Genomic DNA, 23395 nt, shown 5'->3' with positions numbered 1-23395 from the left:
CGGTCTTCATCCAAAGAAGGTGATGTTGTGTATATGGTGGGATTGGAAGGGAGTCCTCTATTATGAGCTACTTCTGGAAAACCAAACAATTAATTCCAACAAGTACTGCTCCCAATTAGACCAACTGAAAGCAGCACTCAATGAAAAGCATCCAGAATTAGTCAACAGAAAATGCATAATCTTCCATCAGGATAATGCCAGACCACATGTTTCTTTGATGACCAGGTAAAAACTGTTACACCTTGGCTGGGAAGTTCTGATTCATCCGCCATATTCACCAGACATTTGCACCTTTGGATTTACATTTATTTCAGTCTTTACAAAATTCTCTTAATGGAAAAAATTTCACTTCCCTGGAAGATTGTAAAAGACACCTAGAACCGTTCTTTGCTCAAAAAGATAAAAAGTTTTGAGAGACTTCCCTGGTGGTGCAGTGGTTAAGAATCCTCCTGCCAGTGCAGGGGACATGGGTTTGATCTCTGGTCTGGGAAGATCCCACATGCCGCAGAGCAACTAAGTGAATGTGCCACAACTACTGAGCCTGCACTCTAGAGCCCGTGCGCCAAACTGCTGAGCCTGCGTGCCCTAGAGCCTGCCTGCCGCAACTACTGAGCCTGCCTGCCGCAACTGCTGAGGTCCACGTGCCTCGAGCCTGTGCTCCGCAACAAGAGAAGCCACCGCAGTGAGAGGCCTGCTCAACAAAGAGTAGCCCCCGCTTGCCGCAACTAGAGAAAGCCCGCGTGCAGCAACGAAGACCCAATGCAGCCAAAAAATTTTTTTAAAAAAAGATAAAAAGTTTTGGGAAGATGGAATTATGAAGTTGCCTGAAAAATGACAGAAGGTAGTGGAACAAAGTGGTGAATACATTGTTCAATAAAGTTCTTGATGAAAGTAAAAAATGTGTCTTTATTTTTACTTAAAAACCAGAGGGCTTCCCTGGTGGCGCATTGGTTGAGAGTCCGCCTGCCAATGCAGGGGACAAGGGTTCGTGCCCCGGTCCGGGAAGATCCCACATGCCGCGGAGCAGCTAGGCCCGTGAGCCATGGCTGCTGAGCCTGTGCGTCTGGAGCCTGTGCTCCACAACGGGAGAAGCCACAACAGTGAGAGGCCTGCGTACCGCAGAAAAAACCCAAAAAAACCAAAGGAACTATTTTGGCCAACCCAGTACAAATGGCCAAGAAGCACGTGAAAGGATGCTCAATATCACTAGTCCTTAGGGAAAGGCGAATCCAAACCACAGTGAGATACAACGTCACACTCATGATGGCTATAATAAAAAAAAGATAAGTATTGGTGAGAAATTGGCACCTCATCACCTCATACGTTGCTGGAAGGAATGTATAGTGGAGCAGCCACTGTGGAAAACAGTGTAGAGATTCCTCAGAAATTAAACAGAGTTACCATATATGCACAGAACTTGCGCAGAAATACTCATAGCATCACTCATAATAGCCAGGAAGTGGGAACACCCAAATGTTTATCAGCTGATGAGTGGATAAAGAAAATGTGGTGTGTCTGTATAATGGACTGTTATCTGGCCGTATAATGGAATGAAGTACTGATACATGGTACAACACGGATGAACCTTGAAAACATCACGATAAGTGTAGTGAAATAGTCACAAGGGAGCACGTATTGTATGATGCATTTATATAAAATGCCCAGAATAGGCCAATCCATAGAGGCAGTGTATTAGTTTCCTGTAGCTGCTGGACAAATTCCCACAGACTTGGAGGCCACAGTCTCTGGGCTCATGGCTTTGGCCTCTTGGCCCAAGGCTCTCCCTGGTGGTCATGTTTGCAGCCAGTAGTTTTACCAACCTGTTTCCTGCCTGTTGACTTTGGGAGTCTGACACCCTTTTAAAATTTCATCCAGTCTCTCCCTTTTAGTCTAAACTGGCAGTGTTTCTGCTGGTATGACACTCTAGACCGTGAATATGTGACATTCATGCCATTAGACAGGAGGTTTCCCCACAAATGTTTCACCCCTGTAATTTCATCCCTATTCCTGGCGTCTGTGAGACGACTGAGAGGATTCATCACATGCCTGATCTCTTTGGCACTAGCATAGTCTGTGCAACCACACCCTCAGCCTTCTCTCCAGAGCACACATTCCTACAGAGAATCTCCTAATTTTAGTGTTTCTTTGTAATCTGAATAGCCTGGGAATTTCCGAAACCAAGTCCAGGTTCCTTTATGCTTAACGGTTCTTCCCTCAGTTTCTTTCTTTACTCCCAATTTCACTGTAAGCAGCAAGAAGAAAGCAGGCCAGGACCTCCCTGGTGGCGCAGTGGTTAAGAATCCGCCTACAAATGCAGGGGACACGGGTTCGAGCCCTGGTCCGGGAAGATCCCACATGCCGTGGAGCAACTAAGCCCGTGCGCCACAACTACTGAGCCTGTGCTCTAGAGCCCGTGAGCCACAACTACTGAGCCCACGTGCCACAACTACTGAAGCCCGCGCGCTCTAGGGCCCGTGCTCTGCAAAAAAGAGAAGCCACTGCAGTGAGAAGCCCGCGCACCACAACAAAGAGTAGCCCCTGCTCGCCACAACTAGAGAAAGCCCGTGTGCAGCAACGAAGACCCAACGCAGCCAAAGATAAATAATTTTTTTTAAGAAAGAAGAAAGCAGGCCAGACCTTCCACACTTTGTTTGGAAGTCTACTCAGCCAAATATCCAGGTTCATTGCTTACAAGGTCTGCCTTCCTCTCAACTAGGGTACGATTCAGCTAGACTTCTGGGCACTGTATGACAGGGGTTCTCTGTGTTCTTGTTTCCAATCACACGTTCCTCTTTCCCCTGAGCCCTCACCAGAAACACTTTTAACATTCACCTTTTCCCCAGCATTCTGTTCTGATGACATCTGTATTCTCTAAGATGACATGAGCTTTCTGACCAGCTCCTTTTCTTCCTTTGAGTCCTCAGTAGCAGTGTTTACCATGCGTGTTCCCACCAACAGTATTCCCTGTGGCCTGGCTCCCTCTTGCCTGCCCCTTATTTCTTGTGAACCAGGTGTTCAATCAAAAGAGCACAGTATGCAGGGGTCTTGTTAGCAAGAAGGCATTGGAGGTGGTGCCTCATATTTGTATATATTGTATATATTTCTGGGTGTCTTGATTTTCCCACAAGGCCACAGTTGATCAGGAGTTGGGAGAGTGACAGTCTGACTCTTTTGTGAAGTTTCCCATCCACTTATCAGCTGATGATTCCATCATTTAACTGGGCGTTGCAAACTGGTACTTGTCCTGAATTCTGGCTTTTCTTCCACATTTATTGGATGGAATTGTCTTGCCAGGAAAGGTTTTCTTTCATCCACCAGTGTACTTGGTTGCTTGAAACACAGCCTGTTCGGGACCGTCAGGAGTACTGACTGTCTTGTGGAATTGCTGCCCTTGGTACCCAGGGGCAAGTGCCGGGGCCTGGGGGTGGGGTGAAGCTGCTTCTCTTCCTGTGAGTGATGTTGTGAGCATGGCTCTGCATCAAGCGAGTTTCAGGCCTTGCAGCTGTTCATTTTGATGCATCCCCAGTGGCTGCTCACAGGCACATTCCTGACCCCTTGGGGGCCCTGTCACAACGCCTTAGTCTTTTGTAGCTTGCTTGCATCTTGGCCCAGAATCAGCTTTGCTCTAAGGAGCCCTGGTTCCTTTTCAAGGGTGAAATGGTACTTGGGTCTTGCAGTGTGGGCATGGGGCTGCTCACGGCTTCTGTGCTTTTTTGTGAACAGAGCTAAGGAGTCATATGTTTTTGAAACAACAACCTCAAAACCCCATAATTTCACACTGATATTTCCAATTACAGGGTTTTATTTTAAACATGTATCTGTTCTCTTTTGTGAATATCTTGGCTTCTAATGTCATTGCAATAATTACTGTAAAATACTTTCAGAATAAACAGACCAATATTAGCACTAATATTAGTAGCAAATAACAAAATGTGGAATGAAGTTTAAGATTTCTTTACAGCTCTGTGTGTACTTAAAAGGTACCCCTTCCCCTAAGGACATACGGTTCTTTTGTTTTGTTTGCTTTTTGTTTTTTAAAATGATCAATCAAAAGAACTCTTTTCCCTATGATTCTGACACCAACTTGATATCAGCTCATCTGTTTGGTTGGTTTTGCATTTTTAGGAATTGTACTTTTTTTTTTTTAATTTTTGACTGCGTTGGGTCTTTGTTGCTGCATGCGGGCTTTCTCTAGTTGTGGTGAGCAGGGGCTACTCTTCGTTGCGGCGTGCGGGCTTCTCATTGTGGTGGCTTCTCATTGCGGAGCATGGGCTCTAGGCGCGCAGGCTTCAGTAGCTGTGGCTCGCGGGCTCTAGAGTACAGGCTCAGTAGTTGTGGCGCATGGGCTTAGTTGCTCCGCGGCATGTGGGATCTTCCCAGACCAGGGCTCGAACCCGTGTCCCCTGCATTGGCAGGCGGATTCTTAACCACTCTACCACCAGGGAAGTCCCTGTACTTTTTCCTTTTGATTTGGCTTTGTCTTCAATTTGGTAAAAGATTACATACTTCCAATGTGAAAGCTGTATAACAAGGTGGGAGGTTTCATTTCCAGGCCACTTCCTGATACCTCTGGGGATTTAATTGTTGATCTGCAGCATTTCTTTTTGCAGATATAAAGCAAATATACATGTTCAGATTCCCCGAGTCTTATACAAAAGGTATAACAGTGTAGCATCTAGTGTGTGGCCTGTGGCATCTTACCTGGAGCATGTGTGTCCTTCCTACTGCTCCCTCCACATCCGTGAGGGGATTCGTCCTCCACCTTTGCTGTCAGGCCCTCATGCAAGACTTGTACAGGTTAGACAAAGTGTATAAACTGCAGGCAGCTTTTTCCCCACATTTCTGTCTTCTCACCTGCAAACCAGCCCACTAGTAGTACCTGCCTCACTGGGCAGTTGGAAGAATTGAGTGTGTTAATTATTTGTAGAGCATTCAGAGCTGTGTCTGGCCCGGAGTCAGTGCAGCGTGTGATCTGTCACTGCTGTGCTCTGGCTGTACCCAGCCTGGATGCTTGTATTTTTGCTGTCAGGAGGGGGAGATGATAAAGGTGGAGTGAAGATAAGGGAGGTACATGCTCCTCGGCCCATTTCTGGAACTGTCCTGGAGCGGGGGTGCCTTGGAGCAGAAGAGGGGTCATAACCTCTCTGTCTGCATGGAGGCTGGGAACTCTCACGCCCAGGGAAGCCAGTCTAGACATAGAGTAAGGCAGCCGCCCTGGGGAGTCAGAGGGGGATCAGATCAGCAGGTCTGAAGCACTCTACCCTCAACGTGCTGGGTGATGTGTTTACCCACAGGAGCGCCCCTTGGTGGCAGTGTGACTGACCACTCCCTGTGCCCGCTTCTCCTGTCAGGTGGTTGCTGCCCCCCTCCGTCCCCTTCAGGCCTCCTCATGCTGGTCTGGTCCCCAGAGCCTCTGCTGCACCGGGCTGTGGGCAGCCTCAGTGGACGCAGACCATGGGTGCCTTGTGCCCACCTGGCTCCTGTATCTTGTGTCGGAGTAAATATCTGGTTGCTGGTTTTGTTTTTGTTTTTGTTTTTGTTTTATAACTGAAGTATAGTTGATTTACAATGTTGTGTTTTTTCCTGTACGGCAAAGTGATTCAGTTATACATATGTATATTTTCTATTATGGTTTATCACAGGGTATTGAATATAGTTCCCTGTGCTATACCTTGTTGTTTATCCATTCTATATATAATAGTTTGCATCTGCTAACCCCAAACTCCCGATCCATCCCTCCCCTAGCACCCCCCCACCCCTGGCAGCCACAACTCTGTACTCTGTGTCCATGAGTCTGTTTCTGTTTCATAGATAAGTTCATTTATCATATTTTAGATTCCACATATAAGTAATACCATATGGTATTTGTCTGACTTACTTCGCTTAGTATAACAATCTCTGGGTCCATCCATGTTGCTGCAAATGGCATTATTTCATTCTTTTTTATGACTGAGTAATATTCCATTGTATATATACATACTACATCCTCTTTATCCATTCATCTGTCAGTGGACACTTAGGTGCTTCCATGTCTTGGCTATTGTAAATAGTGCTGATGTGAACGTAGGAGTGCACGTATCTTTTTCAATTAGAGTTTTCTCTGGATACATGCCCAAGAGTGGGATTGCAGGATCATATGTTAATTCTAGTTTTAATTTTTTGAGGAACCTCCATACTGTTTGCCATAGTGGCTGCATCAGTTTACATTCCCACTAACAGTGTTGGAGAGTTCCCTTTTCTCCAAACTCTCCAGCATTTGTTGTTTGTGGGCTTTCTAATGATCTGGTTGCTTTTTAAACCTGCTTCCTCTTGCTTCACCTTTTATGGAAGCAGAAAAAGCTCAACAAATTCTTTTAAGATTTCTCCGACCCAAAAGATGGCCAAGGCCTTACTGAGACGTCAGCTCTTGACCTGGCAAGCCCCCCGTCCTTGGCCACCTCATTTCAGAGCTTCCTTTAGCCCACTTTCCTTGCACCTCACTCACCACCCTGTTGTCCTTCAAGGACCAGCCTGGTCAGGTGATCTGCGGGATCCTTTTCCTCCCAGAAATTTGTGGGGGGCATTGGCAGGGGGAGTGTTGAACACATCTCCCATGTGTCCTGTCCTTTGGTACCTGCCCCGTGGCCTCCCTGGGCCTTTCCCCCACATTTTCCTCTGCTGATTCCATGGCTGAGAAAACAGTGGTGGGTGAAGTTTGAGATCAGTGAGGGCTGATGGGGGTTACAAAGTGTGCTTATGTTGTTAACATTCGTCTGAGGTCCCCTTCATGTGTTTCCCTTGGAGGTGTTCTTGTGACGGCAGGTTCACTGTCTGTCCCAGGCTCATGGGCTGTCCCCTTTGGTGGGTCCTGGGCTGCAGGGGTCGTCTCCTCTGGCTGCTGTTGAGTGGACTCAGTGTCATGGCGACTTAGGCGGGGGTCAAATGAGCAGGTGGGGTGAAAGCTCTGCCCTTTCTGCCTGCCTTGCCAGAAGGATGGTCCAGGTTCTCTGAAATAAGATTTTAGTTACGAACATCCCTTCTTTGACCCCAAGACAAACTCACAGTAGTGATTTCCCCGGAACCCCTGGAGTGAGTGTCCTTGGTTACAAAGAGGACAAATGGTGGAAGGCAGGCCCTGCTGGGAGGTTCCAGAAACACAGCGAGAGCCAAGAGGGCCCTGGGCAGTGGCCTTCACCTGCTTCCTTGAGCGGCACTGTGCCCTCTCCCTGGGCAGTGCAGTGAATTCAGATCAGCGGGAGCTGTGGAAAGCACAGCCAGGGCGCCCAGCCAGATTTGCATGCAAATATGACGTCAGCAGTGGAAAAGCAACAGGCCGGTGTGAAAAGCGAAAGTACTTTGGTACAAATGGAGCGAAGACAAAAGCGGCCCTCCTGTGTCTACTTCTGAGATGCCCTGTGACCCTGGGCCAGCCCCTCTGCAGAAAGACGGGTGTCTGAGCCCCCCGTGGCCCTCGCCAGGGTTTACAGCAGGGCGGGGGAGCAGCGTCTTCTAGTGTCTTGGTACCTTCTTGGTTTTCTGTTTCTGTGTGCCTTTTGTTGTTCTGTGGTAGCCGAGCTCTGCCAGCCTTTCCCAGAAGGATGGATTCCAGAGGAGGCCGAGCCAAGCCAGACGAAGACAGACAGACAGACGGGGATGGCTGCCATCCCTGCCTTCAGGAGGAGCACAGCAGGGCCAGGGCGGGAAGGGGCGTCACTCGGCCTCACTTCTGCTTCTGGGATTAAACTGCTTCCTGTTTTTACTTTTAGGATGAATACCTTTCTCTCGTGGCCAGGCTCATTATCCATTTTCGAGACATCCGTAAGTAAAACATCACATCTCTGGGTGGTTGTGGTCGCCACGAGAGGCCGGCCAGTCTCGGCCCCATTGCCTGAGGCAGGATGTCTGTGGACAGCGCCTGCTTTCCGGGAAGTTCTTCATGGCTTCGCATTTGATTCCATGTTTCCCATCCTCCCAGAGCCTCAGCCTGAAACGTGCTGATTGTGGCCTAATGGAGATGTTAGTGTCCAAGTGGTCTGGGCTGGACTGCTCTTTTTGCTTGTCTGCTTAATCTCCCTTTTTGAAAGACTGCTGCTTTGATCTCTAGGCAGTTCCTGAATAAGCAGAGTCCACCCTGGAATAGACACTTCCTTCCCTGATCCCTGGGTTTTTTGACCCGTGGAGGCTGGACCTAACTGTGTTCCTGTCAGGCTGGAAGCTTCTGGGGCCAGCTTTCTCAGCGCCACCCTGTACTCCCTGCCCTGGTGAGGGCCCAGCCCCACAGGTCCTCTTCGGTTCAGGGCCGCTCAGGGCCGCTGGGGGGTGGTGGTGGTGGTGGTTATAGCCACAGCGCCTCCTGCCGGCCTGCAGTGGTGTGACCACAGGAGGCAGGTTCCTCCCACGCAGCCTGTCCACGGGACGGCTGCTCCCTGTGGCTGTCGAGACACCTGTGGCGTCAGCGTCACTCATCTCAGAGGGAAACATTGGGGACCTCAGAGTCCTTTCAGGGCCATTGCTTCTTTCCACACTAACTTTTTACCAGACTGGCCAGCAAGATGAACCTCAATTGATTTCACTTTCTTTGCTGTGTTTGGGAAGGTCCCATGGTGTTTGGAACAAGAGGAGCCGCCACTAGAAGCCTGGGGCATGAGCAGCCTGGCCACGACCCCGTCTGTACTGGCAAGGGCTCAGCCTTTCGGGCTGGCTGGTCCATTTGGGAGCTGGCCCTGGCACGGCAGTGCACACAGCCCTTTGGAGGGGGCGCCCACAGCTACCTCACCCCCAGCAGAGGGTGGAACTGTTGTGGCAGTTCCCCGCCCGCCCTGGGGCTGGCTGGATCCGGCCTCTAACCAGCCTTGGACAGACTCAGTTTCCTCATCCAGAAAATGGGGATGCTGCCTCCCTCACCAGAGTGGGCTGAAAATGGAGGTGTTGTGGGCCCACCGTAGATCCCTGAAGCACTCTTGTTTGTGGCTCGGGGCCTGTACTAAGAGCCCTGGCCTGGGAAGGAAGGAACTAGAGGAGACCCAGCATCAGCCTCCACCTGGGGGCTGTTCTCCAGGGCCCAGGTTGACTGTGGAGTGGTTCTGCACCCTCTTGCTCCAGGCCTCCTTGTGTGTCAATGCTGCCGGGGGTGGGACACATACATGTATTCACACATGTTCTCTCTCTCTCTCTCACACACACACACACTCTCTCTCTCTCTCTCTCTCTCTCTCTCTCTGAAACTCTGAGGTATGTTTTGTCTAGTTTCTAGGCAGGGTCAGCTCAGTGTTAGCAAATGACCTCTGGGCGAATGCCTTCAGCACTGACTTAGTGTGGAAATATATGGTTACATAAAAACTTTGTTTACTTTGGTTTCTTCTTTTTTTTTCTTTATATATAGATAACAAGAAATCACAAGCTTCTGTCAGTGGTAAGAGTTTCTCCTTTTGGAATTAAAGTTTTTCCCAACCTTGACTGCGGAGTAGCAGGAGTGGGATGGTGGGTGCTGCGTGTGCCTGGGGTTAAGCTGTTACTGGAGGAGGAAGTTCCCGGAGAGACGACCTTGGGTTCCTGAGAACTGCCAGCTCCCGGCCCACCAGGCACCCTCCTCCTGGTGACTGTGGAGTCGGACGATACCACCCCATCCCATTCCTCCCGCAAAAAAGATGATGAAAACTCACACGATTATTGAATATTATCTAAAATTTTGAGCTCTCTGGGAGAGAACTAGTATGGTATAATACTATGCTCAGTATAATAATCTGTAGTATTTAGAGAATAACTATGAATTCACTTTCTTAAGTTACAAAGTTTCTTTGTAAGTTAAGAATTATCATTCTTTTTTATTTTTTAATTTCAAGGTTTTATTTCATGGGAACCCTGTTGATTTAACCTAGGTCTCACTGAGTGAGCTGCCAGTGAAGGGGTTTAGCAGATCCCAGTAGCCAACTAAACTCCGACTGCCGGGCGGGGAGCCACCCTGGCGGGCTGTTTGTCTTACTGTCGGCGGCACATGCCGCATGCCCAGGCTTGCCTTGGCCGAGCTGGCTGCACCTGCCTGGGGTCTCTTGGCTTGTGCAGCGATTGTTGGCCAGCCAGGGCCGGGGTGTGTGTGGGGGGGTGGGTATCAAGAGTGCTTGGCCAGGAGAATGTGTGTGTTCACTCGGTTCTGTGGCAGGGTGAGCCAGCCAGGCTGCACCTGCCTGCAGGTGGCTCTTTGCTGTTACAACAAGAGCCTCTGGCTCCTGCCCCAGGCCCTGGCATTACTCACTCAGCTGGCGAGCATCTGCGGACCCCTCCCACACACCCTTGTTCTCAGGGGTCTTTCCTGAGAACTGCTCCTCAGTGGGGTCCTGCCCAGACTTAGCAGAGATGGGCTTCTGGTGCACAAGGGGACTTGTAACCTCCCTGGGAGATCTACTCCTGCCCCCTCTTCTCTGGCCCCAGGCTCGGCTTACTGTGAAGAGCCCTTGACCCTTGTTTTCTCTGGATTCCCAGCTGTGTCTCACCCAGCAGGAGGGGCCTATGGCCAGGAGGGGTGGGGCCACTGCCTGCCACCAAGGGCTTGCTCGTCCCTTGGAGTCTGTCAGGACCTGGCATAGGCTAGGCTAGGGTGTGGGCTGTGTTCCCTTCCCAGGAGGTGTCCCAGCCCCTGGGGTGTGGCAGGCAGCTGGGCCGGGGCTTGGGGGACTCCCGGGACTCCGGCCGCTCACCATTTGGGACTCTGAGGGTGTTGAGCCTGAAGGTGGGAGGAAGCGTGTGCCCGGGAAGGCCTCATGGCCCACAGAGCCTGGCCTGGTTTGGCGGACAGTGCCCTGAGACGCTGCACCCTGTGCCCCGCAGACCCTATGAATGCACTGCAGAGCCTGACTGGCGGGCCCGCCGCGGGAGCAGCCGGCATTGGCTTACCTGCTCGGGGCCCCGGCCAGCCCCTGGGCGGGATGGGCGGCCTGGGGGCCATGGGGCAGCCGATGCCACTCTCGGGGCAGCCACCTCCTGGGACCTCAGGGATGGCCCCCCATGGCATGGCTGTCGTGTCCACGGCCGCTCCGCAGAGTGAGTACCACGCTTCTCAGAGAACCTGCCGTGCTCTCCACAGGCGGCGCGTTCTCTTCCCAGCCTGGGGTGGGGGTGGTGAGGGGGCGAGAGGAGCTGGGGAAGCTCCAGCCTGCTCTGCCTCCCAGAGGGCGAGGGACACCGAGGCCCTCTTGCCCAGGCTGAGGGAGGACTTGGAGGAGGATGGGGTGCCCTGGGACTCCATCCCAGGGGCTGTGCTTTGTAGTCAAGATAGAAACAGCTCCGTCTCAGGGTGTCCTCAGCCGTGAAGCCCCGTCTGTCCCTTCCAGGGTTGCCCTGGCCCCAGGCCGCCCGGGCTGTGGCTCGCATCCTGATTCCCCTCCCAAAGGAGGCGCCTGACCCTCCACACAACTGCTCGGGCCAGGAGCAGGGTTGCAGCGCCGGCTGCCTCTGTCCCAGGACCCTCTTTTTTTCTTTTTTTCTTTTTTTGTTTGTGGTACGCAGGCCTCTCACTGCTGTGGCCTCTCCCATTGTGGAGCACAGGCTCCGGACGCGCAGGCTCAGCGGCCATGGCTTGCAGGCCTAGCCGCTCCGCGGCATGTGGGATCTTCCCGGACCGGGGCACGAACCCGTGTCCCCTGCCTCGGCAGGCGGACTCTCAACCACTGCACCACCAGGGAAGCCCCAGGACCCTCTTTTTTTAAATATTTATTTATTTATTTTGGGGTGTGTTGGGTCTTCGTTGCTGTGCACAGGCTTTCTCCAGTTGTGGCGAGCGGAGGCTACTCTTTGTTGCGGTGTGCGGGCTTCTCACTGCGGTGGCTTCTCTTGTTGCGGAGCACGGGCTCTAGGCGCGTGGGCTTCAGTAGTTGTGGCACGCGGGCTCAGCGGTTGTGGCGCGCGGGCTCTAGAGCGTAGGCTCAGTAGTTGTGGCGCACGGGCCTAGTTGCTCCGCGGCATGTGGGATCTTCCCAGACCGGGGCTCAAACCCATGTCCCCTGCATTGGCAGGTGGATTCCTAACCACTGTATCACCAGGGAAGTGCCCCAGGACCCTCTTGATGGACATTTATGCTTGTAGACTTTTATCTAGTACTGCTAAGTGCTTCAGTACTTTTTTCCCCTATGTAACTTTTTATTTTTGAAATAGTTGAAGAGTCACAGGAAGTTGCAGAATAGCACAGAGCTCCCACGTGCCCTTCCCCCAGCTCCCCCAACAAAAACATCCTAGTGCATCACCAAACCCACGACAGCGCTGTCAACTCAGGCAGACTTTATTCACGTGTGACCAGTCTTTGCACGCACTCTTGCGCGTGCGCGTGCACGTGTGTGGTTCTGTGAGGTCTTATCACGTGTGGAATGGAGTCAGCACGTGGCACCGTCACCACCAGCAGGCTGTGCTGGTGCCTCCTAATAATCACACCCTCCCTCCAACCCAAAGCCTGGCAGCTGCTGATCTGTTCTCCGCCTTGGTAATTGTGTCATTTTACGAATGTTACATAAATAGAATCATGCAATATTTGACTTGTTGAGACTGGCTTTTTTTCACTCGGCCTAACGCCCTTGGGAGCCTCCAGGTGGTGTTGGTAATTCCTTCCTGTTCGCTGCTGAGTAATATTCCCTGGACTGGCTGGGCCACGCACAGTTCACGTATCCACTCACCCTTGAAGGACGTATGGGTTGTTTCAGTTTGGGCTGTTAAACTAAAGTTGCTGTGAATGCTTGTGTACATGTTGTGGTGTTCCCATGTATTCTGTCTCGCGTCCCTCTCAGGAACCCTGTGACGAGGGCAGCCGTGGCCTCGAGCACCCTGTTCTTTGTTGGGTTCCCTGTGTCCAGGTCGCCTTGCCCTTCTCAGAGGCCACATGCATCCTCATTCCCACCCGCTCCTGCACTGGCACCTTCTGCCCCCAGACACCCCCTTCCTCCCAGAGCTTCATTTCTCTTCCTTACTAACGTCTTGCCGTCTGACGCTTGGCTCAGTGGTTGGTTCTTCATCTCGAGCTTCCGGGTCCCCTCTTGTCAGCACACCTGTCTCTCTCTCTCTCTCTCTCTCTCTCCCCCTCTCTCACACACACACACGCACACGTGCGCGCGCAGGCAGGGCGGCTTTCAGAAGGATGCTCTGGCTCCTTTTCATGTTATACTCGGGTGCGCTGGTTGAATTTCTTTTTATCACAAACTTAGATTTTATAATAAAAAATAGTTTTAAGCTGTATGAGTTTAGAATGTTTTGCAGTCTGACTCCTGAGACTGTCAGTTCAGCAGCGAAGCTTTGGTGGGCTGTCTGCACCCTCCCTAGTCCAACCTTGGCCCACATCCTGTCTTCAGCTTCCGAGGGGCTTGGTTCCCTGTGTGGCACCAGGGGAAGTTGAAGTGGTCTCTACTCTCATGTCCTGCTGCTGCCTCTACACAGACCCACCCTCCCTGCCTGTGACCTCTGGTGGCCTGGTCTCCCTGAAATAAGTGTAGTGCTGATGGGTAGTTGCTACCCTTTTCTGACACCTCCAAACGCTACTGTGTGATGAAGGCTGCTTCGACCTTAGTTCCACGCCCCCAGAGTGTAGGTCCTGGGTCAGAGGACTCGCAAAGGGCAGCCCAGAGCCTGCTGTGCATCTCCAGGTGACCTGGGTTAGTCACAGGAAACACACACTGCTGACTGTGGATAAGGCTGGGGCTGAGGTACAGGATACTTTTAAACTCTATACTTTTTTGTTTCCTTGATGAATTTTATATCATGTGCATGTAGAACCTACTTTAAAAATAAGCCGTATTTCTGGCTGCTGCTGAGGAGCCCTCTCTCCTTCTGTGTAGACTGTATTTTGGATTGTTGGGCTGGCAGAAGGTAGGGGCAGCTCTTTGCCCTGCTATGCCTTGGCACGCTGCAAGGTTAGGGAAAGCAATCCTGGGATCCCTCCGTCCAGGATTTGTGCCAGGGCCCTTGGCATCCCCCAGCTCCACCAGAGCCTGGGGCGGATTGGAGGAGGGTGCTCCCAGTTTAGGCCTGTGAGAATTGCAGATCAGGGTCAGTCATTGAGCACACAAAATCAGCAGGCATGGAAGGAAGCAGACACACCTCAAGGAGGAGCAGTAACAATCACCAGATGTGGAGACGCCCCAGGACATAGCCATTGTTAGATATGGCCTTGGGGTGCTTAAAAAAATAAAGGTTGGACTTCCAAATGAATGAACACTGGATACTGTATCAGGAGTGACCAAACAGATTTGAAAAGTAACCAAGTAGAACTTGTAGAGATGAGAAGTGAAGTCATTGAAAGAGGAAAGTGTGGATGAATAAACAGATTAGATACAGCTGAAGAAGGAGTTTGAACTAGAAGCTACATTTGAAGACGTTACCTAGAATGTAACCTAGAGAAGAGGCCTCAGGAACAGGAGGGTGAGAAACGTGGAGGATGAAATCAGGAAGTCTGACGGGCATCTAAGTGCAGATGGAAGCACAGAGGGTGTGAGGAGACAATGGCTGATGAAAGCCCAGTGAACCACACAGGTTAAATAAGGCATCCATGCCCCAAACTGTTGTGAAACAGCAGGACACCAAAGGCCAGAAGACTATCTCAGAAACTGCCATTTCTGTCAAGGAGCGAGAAGCAGACTCAGCAGACTCGGTGATGGAGTCAAGAAGACAGTAGAGGTTGTTAGAGCCCTGAGCACAGAGCTGCCAACAAAGCCGAGGAGACCTTCACTAAAAGTTTTTAAGGGCATACTTTTTTTTCCCCTCACCATTTCCTCTTACCTCTCAGACCATCCTTCCCAAGATGCCAGGTGTAAATGGGAGAAGAAACATTTTCCATATAAGGGCATAAACACGCACAAATCTAAGCTAGTGATTCTCAGCGATTTTGTACCCTGGTGGGTGTTTGGCAATACGTGGAGACAGTTTGGCTGTTACAGCTGGTGGCGGGGGGGCTGCTGCAGGCGGCCTGCGGTGGGCAGAGGCCAGAGATGCTGCTGAGCATCTTCTGTGTACAGGGCAGTCCCCACAGCACGGCGTTGTCTGGCCCAAGGTGTCAGGAGGGGCAAGGCTGGGAATCCTTGGTGTAAACAGAAATGACCTCTGTAAAATAGTCCTTAGAGCTACCCTCTACACGTTCCAAGCACTGTTTTGAGTCTGTAATAGATTATTTAATTCTGAGTCCAATGTAGGGGTATGTAGTATAGCTGAGGAAACTGAGGCACAGAGCAGTGACAGAGTTGGGATTTGAGTCCAGGTGTCTGGGTCCGAGGATGTACCCCTGGCCTTTATTCTATCCTGCCTCTTAATATAAGTCTGCTGTGTGGGCATAAGAAGATAAACAGGGACCAAACCAAATGGAGTCAGGAAGGGCGAATATCAAGGATATCAGGTCTATCGTGTGCATGTAAAACCTACTTTAAAAAGTGTTTAGAGAGGATTCTAAGGTCCTCATATTTGGGAAAGAGGTTTAAATGTGGATAAACTTTATACTTTGTTAAATATGCATGATAAAATTGTAAAAGTCGTTGCTAAAACAGTAGAAATAGTTTGTAAATTCCAAATCCATAGGAAAAAATGGAATGAGACAGAAACAACAAACAAAAATCCAAACGAACAAAAATCAACCCAGTCTTCCAACAAGATAGAATTCAGAAGAGGAGGAAAAAAATGTCCATTATACCTCAGTAAAGCTCAAAAAAAAAAAAAAAAGAGCAAGAGAAACTTAGAAGGGGAAAGACAGATACAAATAAGTTGAAAACTGTAAGTAATCACAGTAAATGTGGAGGGATAGGCTTTCCTGCTGAGACTGAATGGAAACGTAAGGAGAGGGTACAACTCTTTAATCCTTACAGGAAACACACCTGAAATAGAAGATGCAAAAAGACTTGAAAATAAAACTTGTGTTGGGCAATTTCCCCTCCCAGTTACTGATAGTTACCAGACAAAAATAATGAATTTAGAGAGGAGTTGAAGGATGTAGTGAGCAGCTTCGTCTAAGCCTGTGGGTGGGAAATGTGCTCACAATGGGTCCTGCATGGATGTACTCCCCACCCTGACGCTCTTCAGAAATTGTGCTGAAGGAGCGAGCTAGTCCTTCTGTGTGGTTTAAAAATGGCAGAGTCATTAGAAATGGAGGTCACCTTAGTACCTGCTGAGGCGTGGCACCATAAGGGCTCCTGTGGTGTTGGAACTGTGCCAGGTCTTGACCTCCATGGTGGCTGAATCTTGCCAGGTGAGAAAATTGTATAGAATTTACACACTCAGGCAAATGGGCACACATTCTGATTGTGTTATGGCATTATACAAAGTGCTACTATTGGGGAAAACTGGGCAAAGTGTACAAAGTGTCTCTGTGTTCCTCCTTTTCATCTTCATTGAAATATAGTTTGTACCCATATTCACCCACTGAAAGTGTACTGTGCAGGGTGGTCAGTGCACTCACAGCATCAATTTTAAAACATTTTCATCACCCGAAGAGACCGGATCACTGAAAATCTTGTGAATGATTGTTAATTTTTATTTATTTGTTTTTAATTTTTTGGCCACGCTGCGCGGCCTGTGGCATCTTATCTCCCCGAGCCCGGATCGAACCCATGCCCCCTGCAGTGGAAGCATGGAGTCTTAACCACTGGACCACCAGGGAAGTCCCTGAATGATTGTTTGTATCAGCATTATTTATAACTACCAAAAAGTGGAAACAACCCAGATGTCCATCAGCTGATGGACAACACAAAATGTGGGAAATCTATATAGTGGAGTATTATATGGCAACAAAAAGAAAGGGAATACTGATCCGTGTCACAGTGTGGGTGAACCTTGTAAACGGGATGCTGAGGGGAAGGAGCCAGTCACAAAAGATCCCAGTTGTGAGATTCTGTTGATAAGAAGTGTCCAGAGCAGGTGGTTCCATCGAGACGGGAAGCAGATCACTAGTCGCTGGGTCCCAGGCCTCTTGGCTGGCCTGTTCTTTCCTGTTCGTTACTACCGTGATTCACTCTATAGTAAGTTCTGTCCTGTCATCATCACCCCTGTCCCTCCCGCACTGGCGGGGGCGGCGCCTTCCCCGCTGCACCCAGTGCGAGTTCCCCGACCCGTCTGTCCCCAGCCCAGCTGCAGCTCCAGCAGGTGGCGCTGCAGCAGCAGCAGCAGCAGTTCCAGGCACAGCAGCAGGCGGCGCTGCAGCAGCAGCAGCAGCAGCAGTTCCAGGTGCAGCAGAGTGCCATGCAGCAGCAGTTTCAGGCCGTGGTGCAGCAGCAGCAGCTCCAGCAGCAGCAGCAGCAGCAGCATCTGATCAAGTTGCATCATCAGAACCAGCAGCAGGTACGAGATGCCGCTGTTCTGGACCCTGGCCTTCTCCAGGGCTCCCAAGCCTGGGACGAGAAGAAGTGGGCCTACTGTGTGCCGGGGGATGGATCAGGTGGCTCCTGGTGCAGGCAGTTCATGTGAGAGTCTGCCCAGGCCAGAGTGAGGCTACCCTCCACTCGTAGCACGGCCTGGACCTCCCCATGGGTGTGCGTCCTCTGAGCACACGCAGGCCTCCTGACCTGTCCCTGAGTGTTCCGGTGTTTGGACGTGGCGCTAATCGAGCCCTGCCTAGTGTCCCACAGGGGTGGCCATGTCACATTAGGAGCCCTGCTTACAAGAATACCTTTTCTCACGCGCATGCTCTGCAGTCAATGCCCTGATGGGTTAAGCGTCTTTTGTCACGCCTGTTGTGGGTTGAGGGAGGGAAGCCCTGAAGGGCCCCCTGCTCTTTCCCACCTGCTCCAGGCCTTGGCTTATGCCTCCTTTTCCCGAGGCCCCTCCTGGATCTTGGAGGCCCCTCTCCCAGGGCTGACAGTGAATCTTCAGCCCCGCATTTTTTTTTTTTTTTTTTTTTTTTTTTTTTTTTTTTTTGGTGGTACGCGGGCCTCTCACTGTTGTGGCCTCTCCTGCTGTGGAGCACAGGCTCCAGACGCGCAGGCTCAGCGGCCATGGCTCACAGGCCCAGCCACTCCACAGCATGTGGGATTTTCCCAGACCGGGGCACGAACCCATGTCCCCTGCATTGGCAGGCAGACTCTCAACCACTGCGCCACCAGGGAAGCCCCAGACCCGCTTTTCCTCCTCATCCTGAGCCTGGTCCTGTGACCACTCTAGGGACCAAACAAGCATCCCTGGAGAGGCTTTGGAGATCTGCAGTCAGCTGAACCTTGCCCAGCTTCTCTGGTGCTGCGCCTATATGTGACCCCTTACCAAGCCCTCCAGACCCTTCCCTGGACCCTTCCTTTGTCCTCTCAGGCCTAGAGATGGGCCAGCGTCTGGTGGCCAGGGCACAGGTGCACGCTTGTTGCCCTCGGTGTCCCTCTGCCGCCCGGGAGAGCATCCTGGGCAGACTTACCAGCGCAGGATTCCAAGGCCGGAAAGGTGATGGGTGCTGCTTGTTCCACCCCAGATGCAGCAGCAGCAGCAGCAGCAACTACAACGGATGGCACAGCTGCAGCTGCAGCAACAGCAGCAGCAGCAGCAGCAGCAGCAGCAGGCTTTGCAGGCCCAGCCGCCAATACAGCAGCCCCCAATGCAGCAGCCACAGCCTCCCCCCTCACAGGCTCTGCCCCAGCAGCTGCAGCAGCTGCATCACCCGCAGCACCACCAGCCACCACCGCAGCCCCAGCCGCCGGTGGCCCAGAACCAGCCATCGCAGCTCCCGCCTCAGTCACAGACGCAGCCTTTGGTGTCGCAGGCTCCGGCCCTCCCCGGACAGATGCTGTACGCCCAGCCGCAGCTGAAACTCGTGAGTACCCAGGGCTCGCACAGCCGAGGCTCTTCTGGCGTCTCCTGTGCTGTCGGCAGTCTCCGGGGCGCCCTGGCTGTAGATGGCAGGTCCTCTTCCAGCACCAGGATTCAGGTGGCCCTGGCCCCTGCCGGCCCGCACCTTCTGATCAGCAAGGGTGCGTGCATTCCGTCAGCTGCTGCATCCAGTGTGTGATGCCCCTGCTCCCAGGTGGCACCTTGTCTTCCGAGCAGCATGGCTGATTCTGTGGCAGCCACAGGCATTGTAAGATTGTGGATGATTAGATGGACAGCAACACCCATCTTCTTACTATTGGAGGGGGCAGTGTACCACCTCCCCTGGGTGTCCATGGTGGTCTTCTGACCACTCAGTTCTGTTCTGAGCAGAGATCATGACCGTATTTTTGAGGGGGGTATTGATGTAAAATACTGGTATTTTCAGTCTTATGCATCTGTGTAAAAGCAGAACCAGTCAGTGACATTTACATGAAAGACAAAATATTGTACGGAGTCAGGGGTAGCAGTGTCAAGGGGCCACTTAAATGTTTTTTCAACTCACTTCCTTGGTTTTTGTGGCCTTCTATTTACTGTTCATTGGGTGAAGTGGGGATACGGGCCACACCTGAATCGAGCAGTGGCCGAATAGTAAGCCCCACAGGTGCAGGCTGGAGGTCTGGGGAGGGTCTTGAGGAGGGTCACACCTGTCACCTGGTTTCCTTTGAGGAGTCAGGGCTCAGAGTGGGGTTCTCGTAGACCATCAGCATGCTCTGCTTGCCGCGGTAGCTGGTGGTGACGGCTGTGTGGTGGTGTCCCATCAGGGCAGGCGTCTCGCCAGGAGAGAGAGGGCTCAGCTGTGCTGACTCAGAGCCTGGCTGGCGTGGACACTTTTGATGAGCCATGGGATAAGGGACAGCCAGTAGCGGGACATCAGCCAGGGGAGTGGTGGCAAGCCCATCCCCCTTCTCGAGGAGAGCTTAGAGACTCCGGCTCCCACAGACGAACGTGGAGGTGCTCTGCCCTCTGCCCTGGTGGCTCCAGATTGCTGCTCCCTTCCTCCTCAGGTCCGGGCTCCGATGGTGGTGCAGCAGCCGCAGGTGCAGCCCCAGGTGCCGCAGGTGCAGCCCCAGGTGCCACCGCAGACAGCAGTGCCGACGGCTCAGGCCTCCCAGATAGTGGGTCCCGGAGTCCAGGTGAGGGCCCAGAGCCGAGGCTCTGGAGGCGCCAGCCAGTGCATGTCCCCCGCGCTATGGTGAGGGTCCTGGTTGGATCAGGGCCCGTCCCTGGGGACCTTGGGTGGAAGCCCCACTTGGCCGTGTCTGGGCCCCCGGCTTCACAGGGCACAGGCTGTTCCCACCTCCCGTGGTGCCCCACACTTTCCCTCTTCCCTTCTCCTCCAAGAGGGCATTGGTGAGAGCATCACGATCTCTTCTTGCCTCAGCTCTGAGCATGGGGCTGGGGGGATAGTAGCTCTCTAGAAACTGGGAAGAGCACGAGGACGGTGGCATCTGGCTCTTGTGGTCAGCACAGACTTGTGCCGTGGCCCCTTGCCCTGCTGACTTGCAGGGCTCACCCCTGTGTGACGCATGTGGCCCAGGTCCACCATGCCCACCCTCTGCAAATCGGATGTCGATGGGATGGAGGAGACCTCCCAGCCTTGCCTAGTAGAGGCCACAACCTCCTTGGTGTCTGGGGTAGGAGGCTGGGCCTCATGACTTCTCCATAGACACCCCCCTCACCTATGTCCAGTCCCCGGCCTTGGTTCCTCCTGTCTCCACCCAGCAGCGGCAACACTGATAGTCTGGCTCAGAAGAGCGCTGGCTTTAGACAGAGCCAATGTGCTGCTTGATGTGGTGAGACCCCAGGGGCGACCCGGCCACCCCGATGCTGTGCGGCGCTGGGCTGCCATGCCGAGCGTCCCTGCCGGCTCCTGCCCTGCTCACTCCCCAAGTCTGTTGAGCTCCCTGTCTGGGGCACCGGGCCGTGTGGTAAGCACTGCTGGGATGCTGTGTGTTCCCTTAGCATTGGCGGGAGGCTCAGAAATGGTCCTTCCCGGTCCCTGCCACATGGCTGGAGTCCATGGGAAACACGCCATTGGGGGGACCTGTGGCGTTTGGAGGTAGCTCTGTGGTCACTGCACCACATCACCAGCTTGCCCACGTGTGGTCTTATGTGCAACACACCACGGACATCATGTTTGTAGCTGGGGCAGGGCTGGAGGCCTTGTATGACAATGTTGGCATCCTCCTCTGCCACCACCCTGTGTGTCCCAGCCTCGTCCCCAGGCCTCCTGGGGCTCTCTGCTCTCGGTGTCCTGTGCGGACTGTGGTCAGAGTTGGGATGGCGGCAGTGGCATGGAGTGACCACCCAGCCGGCGGAAGCCGCTGCCCTTGCTGCCTCTCAGGTCTGGTAGGAGAGTGGGAGGCTTGGCCCTCTGACCTGGCAGCTTCCGTCCTGAAGCAGAACTTCCCTTTTCACCCCAGTTCTTGGTGTTTGGGAAGCGAGCAGCCGAAGAGTTGCCGTCTTCCAATGGTCCAGGCCCCACCTGCTGGTTCGTAGGCTTCTTGCTTGGGTAGGTGGACTCCCTGCAGCTTCCTGGGCGCCCATCGCTCTCCTGCAGTGGCCGCGGGGTATGCGCTCCATACCCCATGCCAACCCGTGGGCTGTGCTTCCCTTCCTGGTAGTCACATGCCTTTACTTCTGCTGGAGGTCCCAGTCCAGCCCGCGTAGGGCTTGGCCGTGGGCTTGATCACCTCGAGGGTAACCTTGATTTGTAACCTTCTGTCCCCTCGTGGAGCACAGAGGGCTGACAGCCGGCAGGGCTGAGGCAGGCATGGGCTCTTCTCCCCAGGTGGGGACTTGGGTAGCTGGGGGGGGGGGGGAGGCGCCACCACTCATACCTGCGAGCGGGTTTGGTTTTCTGAGGATGCACCTTCAGGGTTTATGGGAGGGGTGTCCACCCCCTCCTGAGTGAGAGGCCAGCCTTGGGCAGAGTGGAAGCGAGGCCTCACCCTGCCTGCGGGGCCGCACTGTGGGTTCCCAGGTCTGGCGCAGGTATGTGTGGGGTGCTCGTGCAGGTCCCTGGGGGCCAGTTGGCAGCCTTACTATGTGGTTCTAGCAGCAGTGGGGTTCCCAGGGTGCGAGGAGACCCCTGAGGGAGAAGCTCTGGATTCACAGCCTTTTTTTGCAACCTCGGTGGCAACAGTGGACAAGACAAGGCTACAGGTATTCTGACCCCAAAACTAGAAAACAGGTGGTGGCTGTAGAAGGTGGGAAAGGTTGAGGGGAGTATAAGCAAGGGAAGCATTTCAAGCGGGAGAGCCTGCTTGGCTTCTTTTCTTTCCGGTTCTCTAGGATTTTGTGTGTGGCTTCTTTCTTTTTCACGTTACAATAGAAGTAAAAGGTTGTCCTGTAATTAGAGTCCCGTGGCTGTGTGCTGTTCCTCTTTTGAACGTATCCTGCTGTCCTTAATTATTGTCTTGTTCTCGGATCCTGAGGTTACTTCTGGTTTTTTGCTGTTAGCCACGGTGCATGGCAGGTCCTGGACTGTTTGCTAACATTTCCCAGAGTGACTCACGGGGGGCACTTTGAGGCTCTCGATCGTACCAGCTGGTCACCTACCAGGGGGTCCACACACAGACTAGAACTGCCGTGCGGGGCCCATGCGTTTGACCTCAGAACGCGGGGTCCAGTGTCGCAGTGTGTGAAAGAGGTGCTGGGATGGGGGCCCAAGTGGCGGCCCCCAGGCCTGGCCTCTCACGTCTGCCCGCTCAGAGCGGAGGAGGGGGCCTCATTGTGCTCTTGGTGGTGCTGGAGCCTGATGGGTGGCGGGGCTCACAGCCCGGGCTGGAGTTTGGGATTTGGGTGGTTCAGGAAAATCAGTGAACCCTGTTCTGTATGCCTGGCTCTGACATTAACTCGTGTAGATGAGAGAGATGTCCCCGTCACATCCCTGTCCAGCAGGGCGCTGGACTAGGACTCAGCGGGAGAACCACACCCCATGATGGCAGGTGAAAACCAGGACAGGATGCGTCTCCATTTCCCAGCAGCCCCTGTGCTTTGGTCTTCCTGCTTTCTATTCTTCCAGCATTCAGAAGCTTAGCTGTCATTCTCACGTTACAGACCCCCTTCCCTGATATGTGTGTGTGGAACAGTGTGTGGGATGGGCTGATCACACCCTGCGCCCCCTCCCCTCCCACTGGGCCCTCCAGCATGGCCACATCCAGCGGGGGCACTCAGGGCCTCCCTGGGCGGGTGTGTGTTGGGAGGAGGAGTCGTGGCCTGGCTCATCCAATACTGTAGACGTCCGGTGTGTCTCGTTAGGATCTGTGGTCAAGAGAAAACCAGCTTTCCACCTCGGGAGCTCTGTGACCAGAAAACCAGTCCGCAGAGATCACAGTCAAGCTTTTCATTCCTGATGACTTTGTTTCTTCCGGGAAGAAATAGCGCCTCTTTCACACCACCTGATTGCTTCTGGGCCTCTCTTGCTCTGCAAGGAGCACTGTTGAGCTGCCACGGGGCTCACAGCTGGGCACCCCCAAGTACAGGGTGGCACCGGCCAGCCGTGTCCTTTGGGTGCTATCAGCCACACCCCGGGTGCGGGCAGGGGAGCCCAGCACAGCGCGTGCTCCACGCACTGACATCCCACTTAGCATCTGGTGGGGTGGGTTGTGGG

At 52.9% G+C, this 23395-nt stretch overlaps 1 protein-coding gene across 2 annotated transcripts in view; it reads left to right on the top strand.

Annotated features, from left to right (window-relative positions):
• MED15 (mediator complex subunit 15) overlaps positions 1-23395 on the top strand; it is a 61950-nt gene that overhangs the window by 32508 nt on the left and 6047 nt on the right. The window contains exons 3-8 of one of the 2 annotated variants that reach the window (XM_082640852.1): positions 7746-7797; positions 9362-9391; positions 10804-11016; positions 17057-17271; positions 18386-18724; positions 19785-19913. In XM_082640852.1, coding sequence (XP_082496978.1) covers positions 7746-7797; positions 9362-9391; positions 10804-11016; positions 17057-17271; positions 18386-18724; positions 19785-19913 — 978 coding nt within the window. The remainder of the gene's footprint in view (positions 1-7745; positions 7798-9361; positions 9392-10803; positions 11017-17056; positions 17272-18385; positions 18725-19784; positions 19914-23395) is intronic. The other variant, XM_082640853.1, reaches the window with a different exon arrangement.

Source organism: Mesoplodon mirus (assembly GCF_964341445.2).
Source record: "Mesoplodon mirus genome assembly, chromosome: 13".
NCBI lineage: Eukaryota > Metazoa > Chordata > Mammalia > Artiodactyla > Ziphiidae > Mesoplodon > Mesoplodon mirus.
Note: the sequence above shows the minus strand (reverse complement) of the source record. Positions and strands in the feature narration are given on the sequence as shown.